At 38.9% G+C, this 24,694-nt stretch overlaps 1 protein-coding gene across 3 annotated transcripts; it reads right to left on the bottom strand.

Annotated features, from left to right (window-relative positions):
• Positions 1 to 5,536: 5,536 nt before the first annotated feature.
• pak2b (p21 protein (Cdc42/Rac)-activated kinase 2b) lies at positions 5,537 to 23,969 on the bottom strand. Of its 3 annotated transcripts, none has more exons than XM_036586533.1 (15): positions 23,662 to 23,969; positions 19,357 to 19,661; positions 17,569 to 17,675; positions 15,004 to 15,151; positions 14,615 to 14,646; positions 14,392 to 14,517; positions 13,172 to 13,307; positions 11,895 to 11,958; positions 11,525 to 11,573; positions 11,090 to 11,202; positions 10,596 to 10,713; positions 8,976 to 9,075; positions 8,255 to 8,451; positions 7,342 to 7,479; positions 5,537 to 6,519 (listed from the first exon to the last, which is right to left on the bottom strand). In XM_036586533.1, the coding sequence occupies exons 2-15, from the start codon at positions 19,544 to 19,546 to the stop codon at positions 6,433 to 6,435; spliced, it is 1,605 nt and encodes a 534-aa protein (XP_036442426.1). In that variant the 5' UTR covers positions 19,547 to 19,661; positions 23,662 to 23,969; the 3' UTR covers positions 5,537 to 6,432. The 3 variants fall into 3 exon arrangements, with proteins under 3 accessions (XP_036442426.1, XP_036442429.1, XP_036442428.1); XM_036586536.1 differs by having other exon boundaries at positions 19,357 to 19,522; XM_036586535.1 differs by lacking the exon at positions 23,662 to 23,969 and having other exon boundaries at positions 19,357 to 20,167.
• Positions 23,970 to 24,694: the final 725 nt, after the last annotated feature.

Below are 24,694 nucleotides of genomic sequence, written 5' to 3'. Positions count from 1 at the left end.
CTCGTACCAGCACAACACACACTAACACACCACTACCACGTCAGTGTTACTGCAGTGCTGAGAATGATCCACCACCCAAATAGTACCTGCTCTGTGAGGGTCCATGGGGGTCCTGACCACTGAAGAACAGGGTAAAAGTTGGCTAACAAAGTATGCAGAGAAACAGATGGACTACAGTCTGTAATTGTAGAACTACAAAGTGCATTTATATAGTAAGTGGAGCTGATAAAAAAAAGGGGGCAGAAAAAGTAGATATGCTGGTCTTCTTGGCTAAATAAAACAGCACATTTTAAAACCGCAGTCACAATATTGGTACTAAACATTGCAATTAGACATTTTGCCTCAATTCATTCATCTCTATACAGACATGAGACATGCTGACGATAAACGTTTGTTCATGGCTACACAACAGCAGCATAAATAGTGCAAAACCATGGCTCTACACAGACAAAAAAATTATAACATTTAAAATTTCAAAATATATGAATAATTGAATTCATGAGATGTAAACAGTCATTGTAGAGAACAACTAAAAACTCATTTTCTTTTGTTTTTCGTATCACTTTGAGGCAAATTGAAGTTCCAAGGCACATCTGCCTTCATTTCAATTCTAAACGTCATGCTCACATTTTACACTGTAATGCATAGAAGAGAAAAATAACACAGGCAGTTTCTTAACAAACCTGTTTGTCTCTCTCTGTGAAACTGACTACTGGTGCGCAGGCCTGCATACTTCTCAAACGTGAACCACAGTTTCCCAGAGCACTTTTAAAGCTGTTTAATGGTAAATTAGTCCTCTCTCAGCTATTTTACCAAAACAGTGATTATTGCCTTTCGCACATCGCCATTGGGTTACATGTCCATCATCAACAATATCCAATTACACTGCCCCATCGCCCAGGCCTACTGTGCGTATCATCAGTGCACAGAGATACTTAATAATAATCCTTAGTAGTATAAACAGTATTAAAAGTGCAGATTTCTACATATTAGTGTTCCGCATGTACAAAAGTGCTTTGGTGCAGCAGATACAGTAAAAGGGTTGAAAGTAAACAGGAATATATGCTAAGGTGGGGCTCTAGTAGGAATGTATTAGGAGGATATATTATTCTGTTATGGATTAAGGACTACTACTGTTCTGATAATACACCACTGCTGCTGAAGGTCAACAGCAGGTCTTAACTGTTGTATCATTTATTGTCCAGTATTTATCGTACTTATCGTATTGATGCTCGTTCATGTTTAATGTAGCATTGCGTCCTGAAGCAACTTCACCAAATTAACCATGACATTAAGACCAACTCCTTGCATCTACACTCATCGTCCATTTTACAGCTCCACTTACCACACAGGTGCACTCTGTAATTAATCAGCCACAGGGTGGCGCCCTTTCCTCAGTGCAAACTCAGGCGCTAAAAAACTGACTGATGGTTTTCAAGTTGAATTTCACGCTGAACTATTTAACATTCAGTTCAATATCATTAAAAACTGCCTAAAATGCATTGGAAAACGTTCAACATCTGAATTCCGATTTCCTTTTCAACGCATCCATGTTTTTAGCTTTTGTCGGGGATGTAAACAAGCAGCACAGCCGCGCACATTAAGCTAACATCTCTAGCTAGCACGAAAACGAACATCCAAAATTGAGAAACTTTACACATAAAAGACATTAAATGTTTAAAAAGTCGATTAACTAATGAACTGTACAATTATTTAAGTTACTCACAGTCACAGTCCAGAGTCCTTGCTCGAGGAAACTCGACAATAAACACCTCAATCTCGATCGGCTTAACCAGGTAAACCCTTTTGTCGTTGTGGCCGGCGAGCCTATGCTGGCCTGACGTTAAAGGGCAACTCCACCGATTTTTCAAAAATTCTACATAATTAAATGGTTGAGATGTAGACAAAGTTATTCAGAGTGGTTTAATGTGAAATGCTTCATTCTAGAGAAAACTGAGTTAATTGTTTACAGTGGTGGTGACAGAAACCAGGCGTCCACCTCTAAAAGCTCCCTCACAGAAAGTTATTACAAGTAACAGTATATATTTACTGCCTGATGTCTGACATGTTTTATTACAGTGATAAAGTTTTGTCTCAAAATGTATTAGTCCATTCATTTTAATCCATTAAAAGCAGAGTGGTGCACAGAAGGTGTTGTAAGGCAAAATAGAAAATTTAGTTTTGTTTTTTTTTCCCCCCCAGATTTGACAATTTTACCAACATCAATGCAACATATAACATCTCAGAAAATACGTATAGGTTCACTGGTGGTTCTGGATGGTAAATAAGATGGCTATATTTGTGTTGTAGGCATTATGACCCCTGGTTCCTATCACCACCACTGTAAAGCAATCAGTCTGTAAGCCTCTCTATAATGAACCTTTTCACATCAAACCACTCTGAATGACTTTGTTTGCATCTCAAGAACCGGATTATTCAGAAGTTTTGAAAAATTGGTGGATTTCCCCTTTAACCAAACAGCTCTAGCACGGACGTGATCCTTCACAACTGAGAATCAAGACAAAAAGACATGAAACGTTCAAAAAGACGATTAACTAGTGAACTGCACAAGTGTTTAGGTTACTCACCATCAGGGCACGTCGTCGTTTCAGAGTCGTTCTTCATGGAAACTCGACGATAAACAACTCAATCTTGATCGGTCTGATACTAACTAGAAACTAAATGTATTTATCGACTTTGTTTGTGTCTTTATTTTTATTATTCAGGCAAAAATAAAACGCACTAAACCATAAAACCGGCCTACTTTGCTCGCTTTGTCGAGGTTAACTTTCGTTTCAAGGACACTTAATGAGCTAGTTAATTGCTCAAGTCCCTGATTGGCTAGTTGAACCACAGCAACTCAAAAATGATTGGACGCGCTTGATTGGCTCAGTGTCATCAGCCTCTTGCTTGACCAATTAAGTCCTGGAACATATGTGAAACTTACACATGGTGTTCACCCTTTACTTTAGGAAAAACAGAAGAAAGAAAAACTCTTTAATTTGACTGTTCTGTCCTTGTTTGAATCTAGATTTTTTTCCAGTCATACATAAGATTTCCATAAAAGTGACCACTATAGCCAGTTCCTCAGAGCAGTCTATCATGCATAATAGGAAAAATTGATTGGAAAACCATGACACTTCTCTGGCAGGCTATTCGTCTGAATCCAGCTGCCAGATAACAAGCACATTTCTCAGACTGTAAGAGCAGCTGCGAGTCTGAATAAACTGCCAAACTCAGTGGCTGCGAGTGAACACTGTGTTCACTAATAAGTCTCCGGGGCTTTCCACCAAAAAGGAGTGGATATGAGGGATCAACTAATTTCATCAACAAATTGAGACTTTTTGAGGGGGTATGTTGCAACTGAGCAAAGAGACTTGTAGTTACAAGAAGTATGAGGACTTTTTACCCTGTTATCCAATTTAAACTTATAGTTCAACTTTAAACTAAAGATTACTTTTTTTTCTTTTGTTACGAAAAGTACATTTTATGAGTAGGCAGTACGGGAAATGCTGTATTTGGACAAGGATTAAAGATTTTTTGACTAAACTTCAATACTAGTGGTGAATCACTATTGGCAATCTTTTAAATCTAGGCTTAGGCGTGATCTAGGTCTGGGAAACTGGCCCAAAAAGTGGTAAATATTCTTTTTTTTTTTTTACCAAGGCACTGTAAGCAGGATAAAATACTCAGACATTTCTGCCACTACTCAGATTTAGAAAACATTTCTGACATGAAACCATTTCGCTGTTGTCGGAACAAAACCTTGTGTCTCCAAAATGCTAACTTTACAGGACAAGGAAAAAACCTACTTTAGTTTTAATGGAAGTCAGTGGGACCAGACTTTTTGCCAAGTCATTTTGGGCCGTTTCTTTTGATCTATTTATCATGAAGTTTACACACAACATAAAGAACAGGTATTTTCAAATTATGTCAAAAACTGAAAAACGACAAAACTGGAGATACGAGGTTTTCTCCCAGCAGCAGCGATATATATGAGATAGATGTTATACTTCTATAAACTTTTCTTTTCATACTCTTCCTGGACTGAAATTCACTTTAGGGCCCTTTGGAGAAAGTATCACTATGGTCAGACCCAGAAAAAGCTGTCTATTTTTGTGGCCAGATTGACATCACCATCAAAACAACCAAGCTCTAGTATAGTCTGACCACTGACACTGCCCAAATTAGCATAATGGGTTATTACAACGTAGCTACTTAAGAAAAATGTGGAACTTAAACACTAGCCACATTTATATGCAGCCTAATAAACCGTTAACAACCCGATTAATAGCTCAATCGAAATAGAGCACGTACATGTATACACTTGAAAAAGCCTAGAAAAGTCTAGTCTGATTGAGGCCATTCGGAATACAATTTCTATCCGATTGAACGAGGTGGGTAATCCTGTAAACAATCAGTTAAATAGAAGAAGAATAGCCATGTAAACGCCTGTATCTGATTACATTCCCTATCAGAAAGTTTAAGAACGTTCTGATCATGTTCGTCGCGTCATAGTGAAAGTTTATACCGTTCAACATGGCGGAGCAGAAACTGGTCTGCAGAGGAGACGAAGTTCATGCGCTGATCTTTAAAAGACGGCGGTGGGATGGACGTCCAGCTTATGTGTCTCAGAACACGACGTCTTACTCTCGGCCTTCTTTAATAAGGACATGTGAAGGAAGTTTTCTTGAGTCTGACATCATTTTAAAGCAATTAAAAACACAAGCACTGCTCACTGCTGCTCATCTCACTCTGGCTGGACTTGATACTCGTTGTCATGGTAACGTCTGCACTAAGTCGTACTCTACGCATGCGCGTTATTAAAAACTGAGCTTTTTCCTAGCAGATTGTTGAGTAGACTGTGCATACAAACACCTCGGCCTTCATCTATAATCAGAATGTATTCAATCAGATTGGCAAAAATCTTTGCATGTAAACACAGCCACTGATTTTTGAAAAAAATGTATGCATAATTCAGTTGTTCAGATGTAAACAAAATCAGAGTGGCGCGAGGTGAAATGGCTCATTGTAGAGAAGCCTACCGACTCTGATTTCTTTAAAGTGGTGGTGATAGGAACCAGGGTCACGATATCTACACAAACATTACCATTTCATTTACCAATACAAAATGACCAGTGAACCTACACATCTTCTGAGATCTTATATGTAACGTCAATAATGGTAAAATAGCAGTAAACCCAAAAAAACATTTTTTGTTGGTACTATTTTGCCTTACAGCACCCTGCATTTACTTTTCAATATGTTTAAAAAATACAACGGAGGTCCCAACTTTGTCAAATCTATCGGGAAACAATGTCTCAGGCATCAGGCAGCGTATTTGTAACCAGTTTGTGCAATAGCTTTCTGTGGGGAGATTTTACAGCCATTTAACGTTTCAGACGTCTGGTTCCTATCACCTCCACTGTGAGCAATTCTGACTCTAAGCTTCTCTAGAATGGTGTACTTCACGTCAAACCACTTTTAATGACTTTCTTTAAGTCTTAACAAGTTAATTACTCAGAAAATAGTGAAAAACAGTGGAAATCCCCTTTTAATTCAGAACAACCCAAGGTTCTGATCTATAACAACAGCACAAAACTTGTTTTGGAGATGTATGAAATGCTTTTAGTTGATGCTGCAAGATCCAGAATGACTCAAATCTTGAGAACAGATATCCATTCGGGTCACCATGACTTATTAACAACTATATTTACCATGTATTAAACAACGTTAGTTACTACAAAAAAATATTCATATTCACAAACGTACACAAAACATGTAGTCTAAAAGTCTTGGCTGACTGCGTGAATGTAAATGTCATGTTTCTTTGAAATACATAACATACATAATTCATCTCATGAAGGTTTTCACTGATGTTAGAGAGTCCAGTAACATAGACTGTCCTATTTGTACCAGTATACAATGGTTCATGCTTGAATAAAAAGAAAAACACAAGTGACAAACCAACAAACAGTTTATGCTGGTTTCAGTAAGGTGCCCTCAATTCTTATTAGGGTGAATTAGAAAGAAGTGGGCACAGTAGAAACACAGTTTTAGGTCATAACTCTTTCTACAGAAAATGTATCGACTAACGAAACATCCTGAATGCATTTTAAATACTTTCCTCTCGAATGATAATGATCAGGTCTCCTCCATTTGATAGTCGGATGAGTGAATAGGACAAAAACAAAAAGTTCTGTGCAGCATAAAACCATGTAAGAAAGGCTACGGTGACCTAGAAGAAACGGATGTCCACACTTATGTTTCCTCTGTCTTAAAAAGCACAGTTGAAATGCTTGTAGAAACCTTGTTTTGGCAATACTGGCTGGCTGGTTGGCACAGTGGTGAGAGCTGTGGCACACGGAGTCCATTCAGCAGCATGTGTGTTTGTGTGCTGGGTTCTTCAGCATGGCTTATCTGGGGAAAGTCCTAGCGGTTGTTCTTCATGGCGTCCTTGGCAGCCAGAATGAGCGGCGTGAGGCTGGACAGAGGCTTTGCCAGCTTCAGAAAAGGATGCTACAAAGGGAGGAAACAAGACACAATCAAAGGTTACTAATTCCAGCAAGTTGCTTTTTTCCCCAAATGTATTTTCTTTAACATCCTTCTTAGTTAAGGTTGTAAGCATCATCTTATTTAGTTCTTGTTTGAGCACCAATTTTTTTAAACCCCATTAATAAATTTTCCCAGTTTGGCTCTTTGAACTATCCATAGTGGTCCAGGCTGAAGTCCAGCTGCAGCGCATCACGTTACTATTATAGAATCCATGACTGTAGCCCTTTCTTTCAAATACAGCTTTTAAAGTTCCACCCCTTCAGCAGACTACACTGGACAATACTGGCAGGAGACCTATGGTTAAATCAATGAGCAGCAAACTAACAAAAGCAACAGCAAAGTGGAGCTCCAGTTTACCTCAAGAACTTCCAATGTGAGAGCAAGAGGCTACAATCATAGAGGCATTACAACCGCGGACTGTTTCTATGGTGGATATGATACATGCGTTGGTAGGAGCATGCAGCCACTTTTGCTTTCTCTGGATATTAATGCTGGCAATTGGAGACTGTTTTCACATGATTTTCATGTTTATATGAACTCATGTTCACACAATGAAAATATACTGAATTATTTAAAGTAATAAATGCATTCCGATGAAGTTTATTTTGCCTTTTAAAATCTTTTAAATTGAAAATATCTTTCTTTAGGGTCAAATTTGAGCAAATATTTTTTTTTTTACTGATTTAAAAAATGATTATTTGCAATAAATAATTCTAATAATTTACAGCCCTATTTATTATTCTCTTTCTTTACCTAAATACACTCCAACTCCCCACTTTTACTTACCTGCAAGAGCTCTTTGCTGCTACCCCTCTTTTCTACATCCATCTCCAGGCACCGAGCCAGGAAGTCCCGGAAAATAGGTGACAGCTTCTCTGGACTCTGCAGTTCAGGGGTTCCATTCGTGGCAATAAGGTAAAGTGCCTGCACAGGGGAGAAAAGGGAGAGCAGAATGAGGGTGAAGCAGAACAATGAAGAGGGATTTGTGATTTACCTACAGGTAAAGAAAAGCTCTGTGTGAGCACAGTTTTGTTGTCTTTAGAGCTTGAAAAATTCGTCTGAATTTGACGGGAACTGACTATTTCTTCGGGGTTGGTCAGGTTCAAATATTATTCTTCAAATATCTGTTGAGTGCAAATTTAATGTTTTTCACAGTACGTCTTACACATTCAACAGATTTAGGCCTTTATTTACCTCTCCTTGAGTTTTTTCCTTACATTTATTACCTGTCACAAGCTTTGTAAGAAGAAATAGTACGCTGCAACAGGTGAAAGCTAGCATCTTAATTGGACATACAAAAAAAAAATCAGTTTATTATCAGCAGCACACAGCATGAGAAAAATGCATCATGTCAAGTTTATCTAGACTAAAAAAAAATTTTGGATATTGTTTGACGGCACTGATTAGAAGATAAATTTAATGTAATACTGGCCAGATGACAATTACACTATTAAATTATAGGTTTGTTTATTGATAATCCAGTCACATCAGCTACTGTCCCTACATGGTAACTTAAAAGCTGCAATTATAACAAATGCAGAGTTTTATTTGTTTGGTGGTGGTCTGTCCACACAGGATTTTGCCAGGTTCAGATTTAAACCCTGGTGCTCCAAGTCAGCTCGAGTCAGGCAGCGAATTTGGGTTCAGCTCAAAATTTTAGGCCTGAATAAAAACCCTAACTGATGATGTACAAACGCACCCTCAGTGGATTCTCGTTGAGGTATGGAGGCTCCCCTTCCACCATCTCGATGGCCATGATGCCCAGAGACCAGATGTCCACTTTGGGCCCGTACGCTTTACGGGTAACAACCTCCGGGGCCATCCAGTAGGGTGTCCCCACCATGGTGCTGCGCTTACTCTGCTCTGGGGTGATCTGAGCACAGAAACCAAAGTCCGCTACACAGTGTGGAGGACAAGAATGGAAATGAAGAAAAGGAGAGTGGTCATTAATACCAGCAAATTCAAGGAGTCTACTGACAGAATTAGGCAACAAAAATCAATGATTAGCCAACAGCTAGTAAGAAAAAAAAAGTTGATGCATCATTTCATTTAGAACAGTCATGCCATACACACAACCATTTGAATGGATTGCAAAATACTACAGGAAGCACAGGGTGCAACATGACTTCTACTGTCTCGGTGCACAATAAAAGCAGAAATCCCTCATTACACTGAAGGAACTTTGAATTACTGTGGAAGCTAGTGAGAGCAACCAAAGAAGGCAGAGTCATTAGCCAGTTACCTGAATAACCATCGATAGGTTAACTGACTACAGATATATCTGTTAGTAGTGGCTTTATTTATAATCTATGGAATCTAACTTGTTTGGGAAAAAACACACAACAAGCAAAAGCCATTATAAATGAACCAGTAAGTAATATTAACAGAGCTTCTAAGTAGAGCTGCCTGTGCTGACGTACTGAGTTTGACAGAACCATCCATTCCCAGAAGCACGTTGTCACTCTTGATGTCTCGATGGATGACCTGGTTGGCATGAAGGAACTCTAGCGCTTGTAAACACTGCAAAGTAATAAAGAGGAAAAAAGCATTTGGTTAGAGCTTGGCTACAGACATCTCACTCTTGATAAATAAAGTAGTTTTACTGAGATCTAAAAACTGACAAACTGATGATAAAACAGTGCACATTCCCAGTTGTAAATAGTGTGCTTCATTTGGTTTCAAATTAGTTTTAGCTTATTTGGCTAATCATGAAATTAATTAGTGTCTCAGAGTGAGAAACAGACCACTGACGCTGTGTCGTCATTCTATAGTCGGCTACATTCCCACATTAAAAAATCTGGGTCTAAGTTTTTCCTCTGTGGGAAGAATGAATGCTGTTTCCACCGCCATCACAACCTGTAGTAAACAAAAACGTTCCAAACTTTTGCTGTACATACATTTTCTCTGAATATCATCAAAGCCTCTAAATTATGATGTCATTATGGAGTCTAAATATAAATATTAATACATGCAAGCTAACACACTAAGTGAAAATAAGTGCACATCCTCAATGGAGAACACAATTCTTCACATAATAATGTAACAAATATTATTCCCTTGCTAAATTTAACATTTGAGAAAAAACAAAACGTGGCCTCTGCAAAAGTTATGACACATATTTGGTGTATTCATTTTTCAAACACAGGGTGTCCCAAAAAAATTGACATCATCTCGTGGTCTAATAACAGACAATTCTCCCTCAAATGATCTCAAAGTTTAACAAAACGTGTAAAAACTAACCAAGTTTAATTTTTAATGTTTTTTTTTTCAGGTTGAAGAATGGTGTGTTAGAATATGCTCGAACACAGTCAAACAAGAGTGTGCAGCGAGCATTTTCGAGAAAATTCAATAGAAATGCACCAACTGGAAAGCAGATTTGGACATGGCACAAAAAATTAAAAGAGGAAGGCTGTCTGTGCAGGACAAAGGGATCTGGACGACCACCAGTATCGGAAGATATTACATTTGTGAAGCTTTGTGAAATCGGTTATAAAATCTACATCCCTCTGAATTTCTTGTTTGAATTTTGATAAATAAATCTTGTATTGTTCAACATGAAGCCTATTTAATTCCGTTTGCTTAGGACATGCAGTTCCTCAGATATTCACATCTCAAATGATGTCAATTTTTTTGGGACAACCTGTATATTAAACTCACCAAAAATAGAAATTGTGTACTAAAATTTGCAGAACATTCCCATATTTAAATGTGTTCTCTGTAGAAGATGTATTAACTTTTTTTCACTTTAGACATTTGACCAGACATGTTCAAACTATTGCTTATGACTGTAAGCAGCAACTGAACCAGTGACATGCTGGGGAAAATGTACACAGGACAAAACACCTCTGGTCTGTTTACCAGAACAGTGATTTTGGAAAACAGCATTCATTTGATCCCATCGAGAAAAACTGCTTAGAACCAGTAGTCTAGATATGGGCATGATGTGGAATACAGAATGACACACAACTTCAGAAATCTGTTCAGCAAACTGTTCAGAACTTCGGCACTGAGAGGTATATTGCTAGTTCAGCAGAGCGAACCTCTCGGCAAACGGCAGCGATCTGAGCCTCATCCATACACGTCTCTGTCACGACATCAGTCAACGAGCCACCGGCCAGGTACTCCATCACCACAAAAAGCTCTTCTCCTACCAGAAAACTTCAAAAAGACACATAGATACACAGTCACTTCACACTGTACTGCAATGTACAGTATTTGATGCATGGGGTCACTGTCAATGATGCACAGTGCAAATTATATAACCTTGTTAATTATATAACAAAACCTTGAATCTCCATTTTGCGTGTTTTTCAGTTTTTTACATAATTTAAAATCACCTGTTGCTCTTTAGATTGTATGTAAATTTCATGATGAATGGACCATCAGAAATGACCCAAAATGACAGGGAAAAAGCCTGGTTCTATTGACTTACATTAAAAGTAAGAAATGTTTTTTGCTTCTCCTGTAAAGTTACCATTTTGGAGATATAAGGTTTTGTTCCAACAACAGCGATATATGTGTGCCACAGTTGTACCTGTCTAAGAAGTTGACAATGTTGGGGTTTTTCAATTCCTTCATTACAAGAATTTCATTTATGATCAGCTCCTTCTTGGGTTGCTTTTGAAGGTTGATCTGCTTGATGGCCACCTAAGAAAGGTAAGGAAAAGAATGATCAATAAACACGTGTAGTACTGCATTTTATTCAGTGCTAGCTAGAAAAATAATAATAGGCTGTTCACCAGAATATATGAAGTACAGTATATTCAACACGCACTTTCTATAGGTCTCTAGAATTTTATTTCATCTAAAGGTGGAGACTGCTCATACATGCATCTTCATTTTTGCCCTCAGTGAGGCCTGCTGTTGATCTGTGGCTTGCAAACCATATGGGGTTAATCTGACCATTTACAGTTCCACATTACATTTCATCTGGTGGTAATATTATCCAATGCTGGCTCTAATTTCTTACCTCTTGTCCAGTGGCAACATCAATGGCTGTGAACACTGTCCCTGAAGCTCTATGCATGGGAAAACATGTTTATGCACAGTTTAGTAATTACTGTTCATTTGCTGAATTTAACATAACTGAAATAAATCATAAAGTGTGCCCTATGGAAAAGTAAATGTTAGGGATTTTTTGCCCCCAATATGTTAAACATTTAAAAAAAAAAAAAACAGAAACTCTGCACTAAAATTTGCAGACAATTCCATAGTCAAGCCTGCAGAGGATGTGTTAATTTAATTTCAATTAGAAAAATCAACAAAAACCTGTAATTAGACCAGATGGATTTAAACCTTTTCATAGATATCACCACTAAAGGTTTAATTACAAAACTCACCCTTGTCCTATCTTCTCATATCGTGTGTACTTCTTTTTAGGATCTCCAATACTAACTATAGTTCCTGAAAATCACAGAACAGAGAGAAATGCTGAGTTAGGTGATGAATCTAGAAAGAGAAGTGAAACGCTATTAGAAAGCTGCTCATGGGCTCCCATGAATGCCCAGTGTCTCAAAGGCCCAATCCCATTACTTATTTTTACCCCTACCCCTTGTTTTCGAGTGTCACCTCAGGTAGTGGTTGAAATCTCCCCCTACAAACAGGACAACCCTCAAATAAAGAAGAAAATTACTTCATTAACAGCTACTAGCGCTGCTCTGTAGGCGACCCTGCCAGTCTGCCGTGATAGCAGAGGAGGGTAAAGTTCAGCTCCTCACTGCTGGGCTTTAGTTACATTTAGGGAATCATATGTTTTCAAAGAGAGGGGTGACATTTATTATCGCCCACTCCTAATTCTTCAGTAATATGAAGCTGAAGTCAGATATTCGCCAACTTCTTATTCGAATTTTCCTGATACACCTTAAATGGTGCACCGAGACATCAGCAAACTACTAGCGATCTTTTATGCTTGTTATGAAGAAAAGGACCTTAATACATTGAAATGACATTAAACTAAGATAATACAGTGGTTACTGTAATTTTTAAACTGAAAATTACTTTTGTGGGTTTCTTTAGTCGTTTGCACAGCCATCTTGCCGGTTTCTCTTTTTTTCTCATAACACTCTGTTTGCAGTTTGCCTCTGAAAAACCTACGTTTGGAGGGCCATGTAGCCCTAACACATCGCCCTACCCCTCTATCTCAACAAAAATCAGGACACTCTACCCCTAGACATGAACGCGTAACAGAGGGGTAAGGGCTAGGTGGTAGGGGCAAGGAGTAAAATGGGATTGGGCCATAGTCTCACAGATCAGGTTCAGCTTTTGCCATCCTCATGATCACCACATGGCAGAATGAGCTCATCCTAGACAAGCATCTCTACTCTAAGGCTCAGTTTTGGGCATCCGTACTAACATTTTCCACTCAACAGTACTAAAAATACTACAGTTTTAAGCTCTAATAATATTTGTTCAGACATTTTATAGTTTACATTAGCTCATAGGTATTTTCTGATATGACTGAGCTTTATAAACATGGTTCAGTAGGTTTTACGACTTCAGAATTGGATCAATCTACTGTTTAGAACACAATAAAATGATCACAGACATAAAGTAGGTGTGAGGGCTTCTTATACCAAACTTCACTCTTTATAAATGAACTGTGTGTGCACTGTCATACTCAATTTATCCATGATCTCCTCGTCAGTCATCTTTCCCTTTTTGGGTCTCTGTTTGTCTGCAGCTTTGCTGGCAACACCCCCATCTGGACAGGAGACTGGTGGAGGGATGGGATCGAGGACAGAACGTGTATTTGCCTGAGGGACAAGGAGAGAAGCATTCCACACATTACTACAAGCTCTACATGACAGGATCTGTAACTCTGGACAATAAGAAAGCCTTCAAGCATTCTCGAAGTATGGAAAGATGCACATAAGAATCACTTCTACTAAACCTTTAAGGTTGACACAAAAAAGGCTATTCCTGCCATTTTATCTACTCTTTTCCATTAATAACAATTTCTTAATGCTGCTGTTTCGTTTATATAATGTGTAAAAAACATGATGTAACAAAGCCAAAAGCTCAGAGATCTTCATACAGTTTGTGTCACAAGAAAACATATAAATAGGAATATACTGTAAGTCACATATCTGTTATGCTCCTCTGTTTAAACAAATCAATAGCAAGCTCTTACTGATCTAAATTCAGCTCTGAATTAGCACTTGCTCACTTATGGTGAATCCAACAAGAAAAGGAAGCTTTGTGCATGTTTTATACAGTGATTACTCAGTTCACCGTTGCCAACGGCAACATGCATGTTATATAACCCCTCTGGCAGCAGAATTAGGGGGAATTCCACCAAGTTTTCAACATTTCTGCAGAAATCCACAATTAATTTAAACCATGTCATGTAATTAAATCATACAGAATGGTCTGATTTGAAGCGCTCAACTCTAAATAAACCTTCCAAAGTCTAGAACTGGTGATAGTAACCAGACATCTGATGAGTTTAATGCCTCTAAAAGCTACTTCATAGAATTTATTACACAACATAATTATTACTACCTGATGCCTGAGACATTTACAACAGTTTTGAGCAAGGCTTTTGACATGAAACTTGGATCATTTCACATCATTTTCACATCACTGATGTGAGGGGGGGGCGCAGTACCAGCCCTGTCAGGTTCATGTGGGTAAGCGCAAAACAACTAACACCGTAAATTTCTTCTCACTCAACTTCGATTCAGCTGATTTTGTCAATGAATCTACATCAAACATGCTCTTATTTTTGCACAGTTTAAAAAAATAAATTCATGTCCTTAGTTAATCACTTGAATTAATCTTGAACTGATTTTTAACCCTGATAAAGACCAAGTTTCGTCATATATGGGTTTTTCTTACCCCCTTGGTGTGCTCCGGCCGTGGCGCAACAACGGGCGGGGGTGTCTCCTCATCATCGTCTTCATCCTCGTCATCACCCATTTTTTTCACGTTTGGCGACAGCGGTTCTGTGCTCTTTTTGGCAGGCTGCACATTTAAAGACAAAATTATTGAACTGGTGAGCGATTATTTAAAAAGAATAAAACACTTAAAGTTCTGGAAGTTATGTGTCAACAGCACTTACTGAAAGCTCTCCTGAAGGGAATCCATCCTTCTCTGATTGGTAGGAACGAAAAAAAAAACGTTATAACACAGGAGGTAGCACAAGAAGAGGTCTGTAATGTACTTGTAATGAATCATAGACAGAAGGAAAGTTTTTTGGCCATGATGATTAAACACACTGGGCAACTTTCCCAGATCTAGATTAACATGGACTTAATGGGATTTTTAATGGTGAAACATCAATGACATTGTAGTTTAGTCCAAGACTAGGATTAATCTAGGTTAAAGCAATTATATTCATACTGAAGCAGACTTAAGAATTCCCTCAAACCAATACAGAAACAGCCCCCCTAAAATGTCTCTGAGGGCAAACCAAAGGAGGCTAGACACTGTGTCGCCAACAAATCTCACCTGAGGAGAAGCTGAGGTACTTCTGCTTGCTGTTGCCCGTGGAATCGTAAAACTTGAGGACGTCTAGCACAGCTTGAGGGTTCTTCTTTTGTTCGTACTTTGTGATGTTGGAGGTCTGCAGCAATCGTGCCCACTGCTCTGGCATTCCCTATGGTATCAAGCAGAAGTGTGAGGTTAATATAAAAGAGCAAAACAACAGTGTAATGCATGGTTATTGTATTACTACTAGAGGCACACTACATAATACATTGGCATTCAATACACCATAGCCGATAAATGAGAAAATTAGTGACGATAATTACAACAGATTTACACCATATTTTTGATTTACTGATACTATGATGCGAACATGTGTTTATTTCCAGTTTGAACCACAGAATTACAGTGAGGAGAAAACATGCTAAAGACTTTCAATATCACTACTGTAATTAGTCATTAGTCCAGTGATCTATACAGCCTAGAAATATGAGGCAGCTGGAATTAATAACTGATTAACCTCTTATATAGACAGTAGTGTTTAAAATATTAGTTTTTGGCATCGGTTTTGGCCACAACAACATGTAAACTGTTCATTATTTTAACTGGTCTACAAATTCCATATTGGTGCACCACTAATAATTGTATGAAACCAAAAACTTCAGTGTAAGTGCAGATGCTTAAAAAGGTACAGCCAACTTTGCTCTTGGGGGGACGCCTATTCGATTTGGCGACTATCCTACTTTAAGATTCTGACTTGGCTCCTTAAGGGTTGGATAACAAAGAGGTCACCAAACGGCAGACTGCAGTCCAGATGCAGACCCAGCAAAATATTTCATTGGACCCTAAACAAAAAAAACACCTGCAAGCCGATCAACTCTATTTTCCTAAACATGAGCCAGTGTGGCATCTGTAGCAGTCCTCTGTCGCAGTTTATACAACCAGATGCATTTATGATGCCATTTTAGCCTTAGGTAGCTCATCCAAACATACACTAGATATCAGGTCATTGAGTGAAAAAAATCTACATAAATGTGAAATATCATTTCATTTACTATCTCTGGTCTGAGGAACTGAAGCAACAACATGGTCTGTTGAAAGAAAAACAAAGTCAATGATGAAAACAGTGTGTTTAAAAACAAATGAACAGAGATGGGTCATCTGTTCTGAGTCCATGGCACTGGTCAAAAGCGTAAATGTTAAGCTTCACATTATTCTAGCGACAAAACTCTGGACTAAAGGATGAATAAAATGAACCCAAAGCTCAACATAAAACGTTCACTAGAGTGCTCGTCCATTCCTGACAGCGCAAGAGCATGAAATGTTCACTAAGAATAGCATTTATTATTTTCTAATTTTATTCAATTTTATTTATTACATTTATTTTAGCGGGAAAAAAATTGTAATAATAAATGTAATAAATTGTAATAAATTTCATTCTGACCTGGACCTTGGTTTATTTTAGCTGAACCTTGTCTAAGGCGACAGCTCACCAGAACTGAAGCTTTTAATTAAGCAACAGAACACGAGAGGGAGGGTGTTATCGCGAAATAACATCACGGCTGTGATTTGGTCACGTGGATCATCACAGCCATGATATTTGCTATAACACACAACCTCGAGTGTTCTATTGCTTTTATACAACAGTCAAATAAATAAAGAAATTAATAAACTGGGCCGTGAACGCGGCATTTAATATGTTTTAACGCTAGCAGTTTCTTCCACCAAATTATAGTTCCTTAACAAGCAGCTTGTTGCTACGTCAGAGTAACGAACTCCGCTCACTCGCTGCACCGCCGGCAGTTCGTTCTCCAGCTCCTTACACTAAATTCCGGAAGAGTCATCACCACTGAGCAGCTTTTCAGTCGGCAGCTGTGACAGAAGAACAGCTAAACAACCTGGAATCAGCCAGAAATGAACCGAATACCATTCGCCAAACTAAATGAGCTGTAAGATGCTTTACAGACTGGCTGGAACAAAACATCAATATTGACCTAGCAAAAATTGACAAAACTGAGCTGAACTTGATATTGCAGCAGTTTTATGGCTCAGTCTGATTTGGTCAGACTCTGAAGACGAGACTACACGTTTGGCGAATGGTATTCGGTTCATTTCTGGCTGATTCCAGGTTGTTTAGCTGTTCTTCTGTCACAGCTGCCGAATGAAAAGCTGCTCAGTGGTGATGACAGTTTGGGAATTTAATGTCGTCTCATCTTCAGAGTCTGATCAAATCGGCTGTCTGTCAAATGTGATCTTTAAAAAGTGTCCATTTTCTGTTTGTGGCAAAGTAAGAAGTAAATGGCTTGAGCATCTCCTACAGCTGTCAAAGTCGTTGCTTAGCAACAGCATCTCAGCGGAGTGATACAGTGGTTGTGAAAAAATGTTATGGCGAAATAACAGCACAGTTAGAACGCCTCTCAACCAATCAGCTTGCGTGGCCGGAACTAACTGTTGTACAAGACCTCATAACCACATAATGAGTATGTTTACATGCACATGATATTCCAGTAACTGCAGAAATTTGGATTTTGCCAATAATTTTGCAGATCTTCTTGCAATAGAAACTGTTAGGAAACCTCCGACTCTCACCGTGAACTCCCCAGTGACTGCATCAAAGCCCACATGGATGGTGTGCTCGAAATCTGAGGGAGGAGAGATCTCGGGCCGCTCTTTGTCTCTGTCTTTCCTTCTTCCACCTAGAGGACAGTTGTTACATTAAATATCATCAGTGTGATCAACTCACAACTGTTTTAAAACACTTCCTGTTAAATGCTACTCAGGGTAAAAAAGGAACTTCAGCTGCAAAGTGACAAGCCATACTGGCCATAACCCAGGATTTCAAAATCACTAGACAATGCGCTTTTAACTGAATACAGCAATTTTCAGCTGAAGCTTAAACACCTGCCCACTGGCTCGTATTATACAGTACTGAGCAAAAGGCCAAGACCACCTTTTTATTGATTTCTAGTCAAAACAGGCGTGAAGCACGAGTTATTCATTTTTTAAGCATCAGGAAAAAAAAAGCAGTAAACATATATGACAGAAAATGACACAAAAGCCTCAACAACTAAATATGATACTAAACTTCTCAACATTTAGTGTGTCCACTCTTCACTTTATTACAGCTTCCATTCTTTTCAAGAGACTCTCTTTCAGTTTTTTATAGAAATCTGCAGGGATATTTTTCCATATTTGCCACAAAGCTCAGTCTTAGAAGTTGGTTGCAGCTCTTCTCCTGACCCAAATACTCCCCATTTCAAATTTAGACTCCTCAGTCCATAAAACCTCACTCCACGTTTCAGATAAGATAATCCTTTATTAGTCCCACAACGGGGAAATTCTCAGTGTTGCAACAGCAAAGAGAGAGCAAGGCACTCAAGAAAAGAAGTAACAAGAAGAGAATTAACAAGCAAGTAATTAAGGTTTTTACAGTTTGTTACATGCTACTTTATAGACAATATATATATATAACACTAAAAGTAAAAAATAAGAAAAAATATAAACTCTATCCTTCACAAAAATGAATTATACAAAACAAATAAAAGCTAAAATATTTACATTATAAGGACATTTTTAGATGTTAGATGTTCGGTTTGGTGATCTACTGCAAATTTCCTTCTTTTTGGTCCATTTCCTTTTCTCAGTAACAGCTTCTTGACAGCTGCACATCCTTATAGACTCATAGCGTTCACAGGACTGACAGAAAGAGATTAGATATAATACAGTTGACTTGTATAACGAAGGAGAAAAGTCAAAATAAAATGAGTGAAAAGCAGGAGTTTACAAACTCATGTTAAAAAAAATAATAATAATAAAAGCCACAGAGAAAATAGGACTCAAACAACTGTGCAAGACCTGGTAGACCATCTAAACTGTCCCCATCAGATAAACAGCACTTAAAGCTTTCATCTCTGATAGAGAGGAGAAAATCAAGCTGCTTCAGATCTGAACACATCCACAGGTGTTTCTGTCCATCCTTCCACTGTGAGAAGACGACTCAGCGCTGTGGGTCTGAAAGGATGTGTAGCTGTCAAGAAGAAATTCACTGAGAAAAGGAGACGGACACGTCAAACAAAGAAGCTGAACAATGGACTGACCACCCCAGAGTCCAGACCTCATCACTGAATGCGTTTGATTACTTAAAATGATCAACCAACTTCTAAGACTGAACATTGGAGGCGTGGAAAAATATTCCTGAAAAGAACGGAAGCTGGCAAAGAGTGGACACACAAACTACTGGAAAAAAAATATATGTTCAGTTGTTGTGTAACTTCAACTTAATGACCAGGAACTGAATTAATGAAGGACGGACTTTTGCATAGTACTGTATCTTAATCACACGCAAGTCAAATCATAGCCACTCGGTCACTCGGTCACCTTTCTCCACCCCTGAGAAGATGGAGATGATTTTGTTTCGAGGCTTTCTCTCTTCAGGCACCGAGGGGAGGGGCTTGGAGCTGTGATTGGCCAGAAACGTGTGGTCCTTCCCACCGCCGCTGAAGATCGTGCTACTCATCCTCACAGGTGGGGCAGGTGGCTTGTCCTCGTGGTCGCCATTGTCGCACATGGTTCAAGAGAAACAGGGGGTGAAAAAAACAGCAAGGAAAAGAAAAAAAGGAGGGATGGATTTGAGGGAGGAATGTGTGGCAAAATGCAGAAGATAAGAAGCAGAGGAATTGGAACTGGAGAAGGGAGCGAGTGAAGGGAGATACACACAGAGGGACAGAGAGGTCAGAAGATTGCGTGTGCACACTCATGTGGAACTTGAAAGCAGAATGACTTAGAAGAAGCTACAGAACTTACTTCCCTTAATCTTTCTACTCTGTCGCCACTATAAGCTCTGACTAATATTACTACTACAGTCCACCACCAGACCATTTATGTGGTCCTCGGCAGAGCATGATCTACCAAACACTGAGCCATCTGTGCAAAATAAATCCCTGATTTAGAAGCTCCAAAGAGCCATGAACAAAAAAGTAAATTAAATGATCCATATTTGTAGGTGGCCAGACTTTACCTGATCCTAATTATTAAGCTGATCACAATTAATCATAATTGTGATGAGCATAAACGCAAAAAAGCATTTATTAAAGAGCCCATTTCATTGAAAACTGACTTTCCCTCGTTTTTTTTTAATATACACCGATCAGCCATAACATTATGACCACCTCCTTGTTTCTACACTCATTGTCCATTTTATCAGCTCCACTTACTATATAGGTGCACTTTGTAGTTCTACAGTTACAGACTGTAGTCCATCTGTTTCTCTGCATACTTTGTTAGCCCCCTTTTACCCTGCTCTTCAGTGGTCAGGACCCCCATGGACCCTCACAGAGCAAGTATTATTTGGGTGGTGGATCATTCTCAGCACTGCAGTAACACTGACGTGGTGGTGGTGTGTTAGTGTGTGTTGCGCTCACTGTCCACTCTATTAGACACTCCTACCTTGTCTGTCCAGCTTGTAGATGTAAAGTCAGAGACGATAGCTCATCTGCTGCTGCACAGTTTGTGTTGGTCATCCTCTAGTCCTTCATCAGTGGTCACAGGACGCTGCCCACAGGACGCTGTTGGCTGGATATTTTTGGTTGGTGGACTATTCTCAGTCCAGCAGTGACACTGAGGTGTTTAAAAACTCCAGCAGCACTGCTGTGTCTGATCCACTTAGACCAGCACAACACACACTAACACACCACCACCACATCAGTGTTACTGCAGTGCTGAGAATGATCCACCACCCAAATAGTACCTGCTCTGTGAGGGTCAACGAGGGTCCTGACCACTGAAGAACAGGATAAAAGGGGGCTAACAAAGTATGCAGAGAAACAGATGGACTACAGTCTGTAACTGTAGAACTACAAAGTGCACCTATATAGTAAGTGGAGCTGATAAAATGGACAATGAGTGTAGAAACAATGAGGTGGTCATAATGTTATGCCTGATCGGTGTAGGAGATTGAAGTAATGTGTAAACACTGTCAAAGTTTCAAAACGTAGTGTTCACTGCCCAGTCCATATACGGAAACTAAGCTGTAAAAACAGCCTGTTTTGAATTAATCGTTTCTGTGATGTCACAAAAACCAACTTATTTACATATATCCAACTATTCAGTATACAAACATTTGGCCCCACCCATTAATACTGACATTTTAAGGAGTGTTTCAGCTCTGTGGCACAATACAGGGCAGCTAATCAGAAGAAACCCAATTCATGTTTCCCTGTTGTCGGAACAAAACCTTGTATCTCCAAAATGGTAACTTTACAGGAGAAGGAAAAAACATACTATACTTTTAATGTGAGTCAATGGAACCAGACTTTTTTCCAAGTCATTTTGGGCCGTTTCTTTCAGTGCATTTTTCATGAAATTTACACACAATGTAAAGGGCGACAGGCATTTTCAAATCATACCAAAAACTGAAAACGACAAAAATGGAGATATGTCAGTCTAAAGGGGAGAGTAACAAAAACAGCCTGTTTAATTTTAGGAAATAAAGAGAGGTTGGAAAATGGGCATGTGAAAATAAATTATGACCATTTTTGGTAAATAAAACCACACAAATATCATAAAATACAAGAAATACGTAGGATATGGGCCCTTTAAGACATGTTACAGGTCTTATAAAAACAACAGAAGGTCTAACTTTTGACTGGTGCTATAACATCTTTAAAGGGCAGCAGCGAATAATGTTTATTTACTGCCAGCCGAGACATTTGTCCACTTTGGCTTGACCTTTAATATCTGCATATAATAAACAAAAAGACAATCAAATTGTTGATCGCAATTATTTATATGTCAATTAACCATATGTTAAAGTGTCACGATCTTGACTGGCCTAACAACAATCAGAAGGTCTTAGCCTATTCACCTTACTAAACTGACCACTACTGGTGTAACAACTTCAACACAATATCTAAAAATTGAAGCGTATAACTGCGTTGTTTATATGCTCCTATAATAAAGCCATTCAGAGTGGTTTGATGTGAAATGCTTCATTTTAGAAAAACTTACCACGACAGAATTGTTCACAGTGGTGGTGATAGGAACCAGACATCTGAAGAGTTGAATGCCTCGAAAAGCTCCCTCGCAAGAAGTTATTACACTAAATGGTTATGAACACACTGCCTGAAGCCTTAGACATTGTTTTATGACAGTTTTGAGAACATACAGGATGGTGGTTTTGGATAGTAAATAAAATGACCATATTTGTGCTGTAGACATCACGACCCCTGGTTCCCATCACCAAAACTGTAAAGAAATATGAGTCTGTAAGTTTCTCTACAATGAACCAATTCATACCAAACCACTCTGAACGCCAACCACTAAATTAGGCATAAATTTTGAAAAATCTTGCGCCACATTTTCTCAAGTACTTTGTAACAGCCCATTATTTATGCTAATTTGGGCCATGATCAGTGTCAGTGATCAGACTCTACAACACCTTGGCTGTTTCGATAGTGATGTTGATCTAGCCACAAAACTGGACAGCTGGGTCTGGGTCTGGGTCTGACCGTTGTGATACTTACTCCAAAGCGGCCAAAAGCGAACTACAGTCCAGGAAGAGTACGAGGAGAAACATTTTTTAATAGGATCACATTTACCTCATGTATATGGTTTCATGTTAGAAATGTTTTCCAAATCTGAGTTGTGGCAGAAATGGCACAAAACGATAGAGCTGGCTGCAGCTTTCTGATGAACGAAACATATCATAAGAAAACTATGTCCTCTCTACAGTGCCTTGGAAAAATATTCATATTTTCCATATTTTGGGCCAGTTTCCCAGCCCTAGTTTAGGCCTAAACTACAGCCATTTAGGCTTCAAGTGACTTTTTTTTAAATCTCAGCAATTGATTTATGCAGAAAACTGGAAAAATCAGTTGGGGGTTCCCCTTTAACAGGCAGTGGGCTGTTTGTTTTGTGTGCATTATGAGTAAGAGGTGACACCAAAACAGGTGCCACTTTGGGTGTCAGTCTCATCTAAACTTATCTCTCTCTCTCCACAGATAAGCGCTGTGGTAGATCTATGGGATAAAGTTAAAATAAACGGAACAAGCACCAACTAGTCTGATATTGTGACACCAAGTTAGCTGGCTAGCTTTAGCTGTCTTATGACATGAGCTTGTATCTCTAATGCTGCTATTTCATGATACTAGAAGCCACAAGGTAGCTCGATGCTAAGCTATTTTCATACAAACTAACAGATCTGTATTTAGATTTAGCCAAAAAAAGAACAGGACAGCTGGATTCTGCCGGCTTTTACTTCAGTTATATAGAAAACTAACCAATAAGCCACAAACGGCAACACTAGCCAGGCGATAAAACAGCAAAACAAATAAAAATAATAAACAACTTGCTAACTAGCTAGGTTAGCTAACTCCAAGTTGGCTACGAGGCTGAAGTTGGTTTCCTATTCGCCAGCGTCTTGCTCGAACTTTGCCGTTCCACCTTAAATGGTGCATCAGTTACGCTCCGGCGCCCGCGCCGCCTGAATGTAACTGCTGCACCATTTAAGGTGGAACGGGAAAGTTCGAGCAAGACGCTGGCGAATAAGACGCTGACTTCGGCTTCGTAAGCTGCTGAAAAGGCAAAGCCAACTACTCATTGCGAACCGCTCTTATGAGTCAGTTCAGTCAGTAAACCAGTCAGAATGCGAAAATGCTGAGCTTCTTAGTAAAGTTAGCAGCTCACCTGTGCAGCCCCACTCTGCAAACTTCGTCCACGAAACTTGGCTAGTAGGCAAGCCAGCACTAAGTTAAGCCAGCTTTCTTCACCAAGGTCTCCTTTTCTTCACTAATAAAACCAGCATGAAAAGGAGCCCGGACGCCGCGGCGAGTTTCTAAAGTGTTTAAGGTCAAGGGAAATCCCAGAGTTGCCTTTTTCGTGCACTAACAGCAAAACTACAGACTTCTCAGTCTTTGTGATTCTTCGGCGGTGTCCCAAACAACAGCACACTTTCTACCCTCGCTCCCTTCGACCTGCCTACTGTAACGGACTGATACACTGGGGCTTCCGGGGAAACACCCGACAAGTTTAAAGACTCTCTCGAAATCTGTACTAAAGGCTCTTATGGTCGCTATTTAATTACTGCTTAAGCATTATAACATTTGTTTTTTGATGACTGTCCAATATTTTAATTTTAAACTTTGAATAATAATGATAATATATACATATAATATTATATATTATTAATATTATTATATATTTCAATAATTCCTTTGAAATGTGATCAATTCTGAGTAACAGTGTTATTGCAACAATGCCCAGTACTGTACAGCTTTTCAGTCATTGTAGCATCTTCTGCACTCTTAAAAATTTGGTTCTTCAAGGGTTCTTTAGTAAAAGGAATAGTTCTATTTAGAACCATGAGTTCTATATAGAACAGTTTGCATGATTCTTTGAGTTTTCTTGGTTCCGTATAGAACCATTTTCTTTACTAAAGAACCCTTGAAGAAGCATCTTTTTTAAGAGGGTGTACAGCACCAAAAAGGGTTTTTTCTGTTTTTACAGGCTTCACATCGCAGCAATAGCAGAACCCTTTTTGGTGCTATATAGAGTATAGCACCATCTAGAGCACATTCTCTATCATTCTGAAGAACCCTTTCATGAGGCAATGAACCATTTAATCAGGCAAATGGTTCTTTGAGTATTCATAATTCAATATAGAACCATTTTCTTTACTAAAGAACCTTTGAAGAACCATCTTTTTGTGTATGATTACTTG

The sequence above is a fragment of the Colossoma macropomum genome, unplaced genomic scaffold (genome assembly GCF_904425465.1).
Source record: "Colossoma macropomum unplaced genomic scaffold, Colossoma_macropomum, whole genome shotgun sequence".
Classification (NCBI taxonomy): Eukaryota; Metazoa; Chordata; class Actinopteri; order Characiformes; family Serrasalmidae; genus Colossoma; species Colossoma macropomum.
The sequence above is the reverse complement of the archived record's forward strand: the minus strand, read 5'-3'. Positions and strand labels throughout refer to the sequence as shown.

Bases quoted from the DNA above. Each gene is read 5' to 3' on its own strand.
- pak2b (XM_036586533.1), bottom strand. From the start codon at position 19,546: ATGTGCGACAATGGCGACCACGAGGACAAGCCACCTGCCCCACCTGTG. The intron at 11,203-11,524 runs GTAAGAAATTAG...TACCTTTCTTAG, and splicing joins ATGTTGCCACTGGACAAGAG to GTGGCCATCAAGCAGATCAA. The intron at 6,520-7,341 runs GTAAGTAAAAGT...CTCCCTTTGTAG, and splicing joins GCAGCAAAGAGCTCTTGCAG to CATCCTTTTCTGAAGCTGGC.